Here is a 310-nt window from a genome sequence, read left to right as displayed (position 1 = left end):
CGACACAACGTGTACGATGGTCTGCAGCCTGACGAATTCACGAGTGTTCTCGTCCCGTGTTTGCCCCGTGGTGGAATAACCGTCTGTAGGGCCCAGACGCCGATATGGTTTGACGAGCCGGGGTACGAGGATTTCCTCGACAGCATGACCAGGTCGGAGGAGGCAGCGGACGGCGTGGTGGTCAACACTTTCGAGGAATTGGAACCCGAATACTTAGAATCATACGAACGGGCGATAGGGAAAAGGGTGTGGTCCGTCGGGCCGCTCTCCCTCCACGACAAGGACACCGATGAACACGGGGCCGCGAGGG

The 310-nt window shown here is 59.0% G+C and overlaps 1 protein-coding gene across 1 annotated transcript in view; it reads left to right on the top strand.

Moving 5' to 3' along the window:
• The window catches only part of LOC109837738 (UDP-glycosyltransferase 73C3-like), a 1,062-nt gene continuing 758 nt past the window's right edge, over positions 7-310 (top strand). Inside the window, exon 1 of the mRNA XM_020406087.1 lies at positions 7-303. Coding sequence (XP_020261676.1) covers positions 145-303 — 159 coding nt within the window. The 5' untranslated portion in view covers positions 7-144. The remainder of the gene's footprint in view (positions 304-310) is intronic.

This window comes from Asparagus officinalis, chromosome 1 (genome assembly GCF_001876935.1).
Source record: "Asparagus officinalis chromosome 1, Aspof.V1, whole genome shotgun sequence".
Taxonomy (NCBI): Eukaryota; Viridiplantae; Streptophyta; class Magnoliopsida; order Asparagales; family Asparagaceae; genus Asparagus; species Asparagus officinalis.
The sequence above is the reverse complement of the archived record's forward strand: the minus strand, read 5'-3'. Positions and strand labels throughout refer to the sequence as shown.